This window comes from Mastigoproctus giganteus, chromosome 2 (genome assembly GCF_048544385.1).
Source record: "Mastigoproctus giganteus isolate SK-2022 chromosome 2, ASM4854438v1, whole genome shotgun sequence".
Lineage (NCBI taxonomy): Eukaryota > Metazoa > Arthropoda > Arachnida > Uropygi > Thelyphonidae > Mastigoproctus > Mastigoproctus giganteus.
Genome location: NC_143576.1, coordinates 248,065,058 through 248,072,059, shown reverse-complemented (window position 1 = coordinate 248,072,059; position 7,002 = coordinate 248,065,058). Strand labels below are relative to the sequence as shown.

At 42.3% G+C, this 7,002-nt stretch overlaps 1 protein-coding gene across 1 annotated transcript; it reads left to right on the top strand.

Moving 5' to 3' along the window:
* Positions 1–1,869: 1,869 nt before the first annotated feature.
* LOC150090358 (uncharacterized) lies at positions 1,870–2,889 on the top strand. Its single transcript, XM_090390281.1, has one exon. It carries the CDS (start codon positions 1,870–1,872, stop codon positions 2,887–2,889), a length of 1,020 nt encoding a protein of 339 aa, XP_090246407.1.
* Positions 2,890–7,002: the final 4,113 nt, after the last annotated feature.

Sequence of the window (7,002 nt, the reverse complement as noted above, 5' to 3'; positions counted from 1 at the left end):
GACGATTTGTTAGACAAAAATAGGACCATGCTGAAGAAATGCTGCGAGTTAGGCCAGAATGTCTATATGTGTCAAATTCTGCCCAGGCACGTTAGGAAGAATTACATTCTGGCTTGTGGATTAACTCAAGACTTGAAGAACACTGCAAGGCATTTTTGGGGTAGGGGGGGGGGGGGATTTACAAGCTTGGCCTTCATTCACAGGTAGAAGGAACTGTTCTGTATAGACGGGATACATTTAAACAAAGGTAATGCAAGGGTTTTTGGCAGTATCATTGAAAATGCAAATAACTTAGGTTATTAGCATAATCGTAAGTTATTGCCACAGCGTCTCTACTCAGCTCTACTCTACTGTACTGTATAAAAGCAAAGCAGTCTCTTCAAAATCATACAATAGATGTTTGCCTGCATTGCAGCAGCAATGCCAACAACGTTGCAAGAAAAGGCGCTATTACTGAAGGCACTGTACTATCAGAACAGCAACAATGCAGCTGCGGCTATCAGACAATTCCGCCGTCAGAAGCGCATAAGGCCCACGTGGACCTATGACTTTTTGTGCTGTCCGCAAAATGATTGCGAAATTTGAAGCGACAGGACATCTTGGTGTTCAACCAGGTACAGGTCGAAAACGAGTGGACTCCTCTCGTGTTGAAGATGTGGCTATGGCTGTCGTGGATTTATCGAGTCAATATCCATGTGGTAGCGCAAGTGTGCCACTGGCCTTACAATGAATACGACATGTCCACTTCACGTGGACATGTCGTATTCCTCTGTAAGGCCAGTAATGCGTCAGGTATTGCGGTACTATCCTTACAAGATGCACGTGCTACATTCGCAAAAACATGGTGATGCAGATATTCGTTTCACATACGCACTTCAGTTTCTGCCGCGAATGAAAGTGGATATCACTTGGCCATGGAACATCCTTTGGAGTGATGAAGTCCACTTCTGCTTAAATGGACAAGTGAATACGCACAACTGACGCATTTGGGCAACAAAAAACCCTCCAGTTATCCAAGAGGTCCGTTGAATTCTCCAAAAGTGACAGTGTGGAGTGGATTTACAGCCCCATTTATGATTGGGCCATATTTTTTTTTAAACAGGTAACACCGACTGGACCCCTCACCTGTTCCGTCACTCGACAGCGATATTATGAAATGTTGGCAAATTTCGCAGTACCAGAGCTGCAACAACGTGGGTGCCTTCAGGATACCATATTCATGCAAGATGGTGCACCACTCCACATCCACCGTTGTGCCCACAGATTGCGAAGGCAACACTTTACAGACGAACGGGTCATCAGCCGTTGTTTCCAGACATCTTGACCCTGATCTCCAAACCTCACCCCATGCGACTTCTGGTTATGGGGTTTTTTGAAGAACCAGCTGTATCGGGAAGGATATCAAACTCTGGCAGATCTGAAGGACAGAATTAGACGTCATGTGCTGGCTATCCCAGTTGACATGTTACGTTCTGCTGTAGAAAATGCTGTTCTTGAATGGAAACTGTTGTTGGCCAAAATGGAGGACACGTTGAACAATTGTATTGCCACAGCGCCATATAGTGACAAATCTTGTAACTATTTTTTTTTCCAATAAATGGCGAGCGCATTCTTTTTTGTACCTGTTGTCCAAATTCCTCTTCAGTACAGCCTTGGAACTAGCTCCAGAGCCCTCTACATAGGGATACTTTATTTTAACAACCTTGTATTTAAGAATTCAGAGTAGAATATTTGGTGAAGATGGATGGTTATTGTTCGTAATTGTTGAGGAATTGATAACTGTCACGATGGCAAAAATGAATCTCATTGTTTTAAACAAAAACATTTAAACAAATAAAATGGTAATACAAAAGTTCAACGAATTCATAAATGGCTAATGTTCCCAGGTACAACTTACGCTCGCTGAAGAGCGCAAGTTGGACCTTAAAGGAAGAAACTCAATTGGCCGTAAACGCTCTCTTGAATTCTCCAGAGGGGAATGAACACTCGCAGACTCACGAGCGGAACATCTGGACTTTTGTCAACTTGTACAACACGTGGAAGGAGGAGATGCGTATAGAATTTGACGATTTCGAATTTCAAAATCTCACTTACACGCCCGCTAAGGTTTGCTTTTGGAAAAACGTTGACGACATGCAGTTGGTCGGACAAGTCCTTGTGAGTTTATACAATTGCGATCGCTTCGAGACACTTTCCGATCAAGAACTGCTTTATCCTGCAGAAATTCATCCTTTGTGGGCATGGCAAGGACACGATTTACCAGACGAAAGGAGCGTGCAGGAGTCCCCCGTGTGCTATTTTCATCGTGTTGCTAATGCAAACAGGCTGGTATTTGGCAGAGGGAAGCGATTCATCGATGCGATCTGTCATGGCAAATCCCAATTGTTCTCATTTAGCATTTTAAATTGGAGGTTAGACTTGATTCTGTTGTTATTAAGGCTTGGGGCAAATGTAAAGAGCTTTAAGGGAAATTCGAAAAGTTTAGAAAAACATTTGTGCTACCTTATTTTGTATTACTTGGAGAAGTTCATTTTCAGAGATGAAAACGACCCCGAAATGCAACAGCGGCACCATTTCCAAGAAAGGGCAGCCTGTGCGATGTATCTACTTCGCGTTGCTCCTCAGATCTCAGTAGCAACTTTACAAAGTGTCATCGGGTCCCGGCAACCCTTAATTCCTATGGATTTCCCTGCTATGAACATCCTCGATAGGACCATCGAATGGGTACCCCTTCTGAAACGACGATGTTGCAGTCCATCCGAGCTAACCCATCTTTGCAGATGTGCCATAAGACAAGTCCTGCATAAAAACTGGAGTCTTCCAGATGGTATTCAGAAGCTTGAACTTCCTTTGACACTCCGACGATACGTTGACCTTCTAGAAGATTAATGACGGCAGTTCCAGTTCTGTTTGGAAATCTAATCCGACATCGATCAATGTGTTGTGACGTTGAGCAGCTGATTCTAAATTTATGTTTAGTGCATGTTTTACATTTTATTATTTTGTGTACTAATAAAGGCAATCTGAAATATTCAAGCATCCTTCTAGACTTAAGAAAAGAACATTGCTCTCAACTTTGCAATTTGATTAAAACTTTACAAAGCTATTTGACAAGACTGCAGTTCACATTTGAAACAGCGAAATCTGTGTTAGCGAGCACATCATTACAGATGACATCCAGGACTATTGATAAAGCATAGAACTGCATTTCAATTCAAAATGTGGCGACGCACAAGTTGAGAAATCCCGGTTAACTCTACTAGAGAGAGAGAGAGAGAGAGAGAGAGAGAGAGAGAGAGAGAGAGAGAGAGAGCCTGCACTTGGAATTTTGGAATGCTTAAGCCACAGATTCTGAATGTTAACTTTTGCATCTTAATTTTAATTCAGTAACCAGGAGAGTAACTAGACAGAGCTTCACCGGTTGCAGGGTGGATATAATCACCGTCCTTCATACACCAGATTCAGTTCGAATGACGCGAGGAATGTTTGTGATTCTTTTCACAACGTGGCTGAGTTTGTCGGTTTCAGTTAAGCGTAGAATTGTTTTTTTGTCCCGAAACTCGGGTTGGAAATTGATAAAAATAATAAACACTAAAACCTAAGTGGAGTGTAACCTGTCTTTAATTTCTTAAAGAATTACAGCTTAAAAATTACGATCCAAGAGAACCCTCTCCTCACGATTGATCACCACTGATCACCATCAATTCTATTGTTTCAACAACACACTGATTGGACATAGGAGGACTGGAAACGAGTGTGCTGGCCTGATGGGTTCTTATACCTGGTGCAACACGCCGACTGACGCCTTTGTGTGTTTCGCAAACTACGGGAGTCCATGGATCCAGACATGTGGCGGTGGTCATTTAAAATAGACAATGTTTTGCTGATAAGAACTGGGATCCCTGGCGCGTATGGACCTATTTGTGACGCTATTGGCACCTCTTAGGAGACCATCTTCACCCTGCCATGTCAAAATGGGAACTTCCTACGCAATAATAAGCTGTGTTATCGGCCCTGCACTGTGCACGAGTGGCTCGAGGAACAGAATCACGGTATCAGCCTGACGTGTTCAGACATCTATTGGAATCGATGCCTAGGCAAATAGCAACTGTTCTTCGTGGGACGGTGGCCCAGCTCGGTATTAGGTAGAAGGTCATAATTCAGTGATCACTCAGTGTATATGTTCTGTACTGTACTCACACTCTAAGAATGTTTTGAATTAAAACTCCGGTTGAGGTTTCCTGGAGCTATTTCATAGGTTAGTTTGTCATTCAGGGTGAGATTATTTTGAACAACAATAAGGATTTGGATGTTGAAGAATGAGACATCTGTTTGGCGGCTAATCTTTGTGAGCATCTCAATTATATGAGTGGGTAGGTTCAAGATTACTTTGGAAGAAGGAATGGGGGTTTCCTTTTTCGACGTACAGTAAGGAATGGTCTGATTTTAATTCTTGAACGGATCTCAGTTACTTTACATGTAAGGCTTGGAATCCATACTACCGCGTTAAATAGTACCTGCTGGTACTATTCAAAGATATAATATACACTGGTGTGAAAACGTAAGGACCAACACTATTTCTAAAGGTTACAACTACAAAATCTTTACTTGAAGTAGTCTTTACTGATGAGAGTAGATTCAGTCTCATCTGAGATTCTGGATGTCAGCTAATCTGTCGAGAGGTTGGCACACGGTATTACCCCGCAGACATCACTGAAAGGAATCGATATATCTTTCTACTACAGAAGATTTAGGAGAAGTCCGGTTGGTCTGCCTCCCTAAAATCCACTCATGCACACCTACTCGATGGTAAGCCCTGTTACGTCACTTAGGTGGCAACGAACGTGTACAGTGGTTCTCATCAAGACGCCTAGTCAGCGTGAAGAGGAAAAGACTAAACCCTCCAGCATATGACAGCACGACAAAACAAATGGCCCTCAGTCCCCAGCAGCTTTCACTCTCCCTCTTACGTCAGCGAGAGGAGCAGAGTGGAAGCAGAGGGTGCTAAGAATCTCTGGGTACTACCAGGCTGCCACGCACGGAAACTGAACTTGGCCTGTTACAACGTAAGGTCACTCATTGGTGAAGACAGGATATTATTGCTGGAAAGGAATTAGAAAATGTGAATTGGAATATCATCGGTTTGGCTGAAACAAGAAGAAGAAATGAATCACTTATAAGTTTATCAAGTGGAAATCTGCTGTACACCAATGGAAACAGTGAAAGGAGTGAAGGTGGAGTTGGGTTTCTGGTCCATAAAGATTTTAAAAACAACATTTTGGAATTCAAATGTACCTCACCAAGGGTGTCAAGACTAATACTCAAGATTTCTAAGAGGTACAAGCTAAAGGTTATAATGATTTATGCACCAACATCGAGCCATGATGATGAAGAGGTTGAAGAAATGTACACCGAAATTGAGAGTCTTCTAAGGTTTGAAAAAGACAAAACAGCGCAGAAAGGGGAACTATAGGAAATTTTTAAATTGGTGAAAGAAATAAAAGAGGTGAAAGACTTATGGAATTTGCAGAATCTCAATGATTGTCACTAATGAACACTTTTTTCAAGAAAAGGGTGAACAGAAAGTGGACATGGAAGAGTCCAAATGGATTAACAACTAATGAAATCGACTTCATCCTCACTAACAGAAGATATATTGTGAATGATGTTACCGTCCTGAATAAGGTAAATGTTGAAAGTGATCACAGAATGGTAAGATGTACACTTGATATAGATGTAGGAAAGGAAAGGAAAAAACTGACTCGAGTAAATAATACAAAGGTCTTTGAAATAACAGAGGAGGAGAAAAAGCAGTATGTACTGGAACTTAAGAACAAGTTTGAGCTTCTGCAGACTGCTGAGGACCAAGATATCGACGAGGAATATTACAACTTTCTGAAAGTGATAAAGCCCAAGAAACCTATAGGGAAAAAAGAAATCCAAGGAAGAAAAAATTAGTCAAGACACACTTGTTATGATGAACCGAAGGCGAAAAATGAAGAGCAAGATAAACACTGACAAGGAAAAAATTGAGTATACTGAGTTATGCAAAGCCATTAGAAAGAGACTCAGAGAGGACATAAGAAGATTTAACACAAGAAAAGTAGAACAAGCATTAAGGGAAAACAGAGGACTTAAATCAGCAGCCATGAGCAGTAATACAGAAAGACAAATGATACTGAAGAATAGCGATGGTGTACTTATAAACAGCAGAGAAGGCATAATTCAAATAGCAGAAGACTACTATAGAGAATTATACAAGGAGCGAGGGAATGATGCCAGCAGCGGGGAAGATGGATTGCAAACTAGCAACACATACGACATACCCGATGTCATCGGGACTGCACTGTGCACGAGTGGCTCGAGGAACACATTCACAGTATCACCCGTCTATGTTGGCCACCAAATTCGCTTGACTTCAATCTAATAGATCTCATGTGGGATGTTTTTAACGGGAAATCAGGCGAATGGACACGCAATCGTCATCTGACACTGGGGAAAGCCATGAGGGCAACATAGCTGCAGATCCCTACGGAAGTGTTCCGACATCTAGTGGAGTCAAAGCCTAGGCGAATAGCGACTGTTACCAGTGGGAATGGTGGCCCAGTACGGTATTAGGTAGATGGTTATAATTGAGTGATCACTCAGTGTAAGTGTAAGTGTAAGTGTATTTAGGGTCAAACGGCACAAGGGGTTCCCCCCATCTCCGCGTAGTTTACATTGTGGGTGAACCAGTTGACTGGAAAAGCCAGAGATTTAAAAGTGTATGGACTTTGTATATGTGTGATGCCTTGTACCGTTGTTCACTGGTCATTTAGCCGCTGGGCCCCTACTGAGGCCCAACGTTGCCCCACTTACGCCCCGTGGAGGCAGACCAGGAACCCAGTAGTCCGTTTCACTCTGGCAGGTCCTGCCACTTAATTTCCTGAGATTTCGGCGGCTAGGACCTTAAAAAAAAAAAAAAAAAAAAAAAAAAACAGAAACGCGTCGACGTAGGGGTAG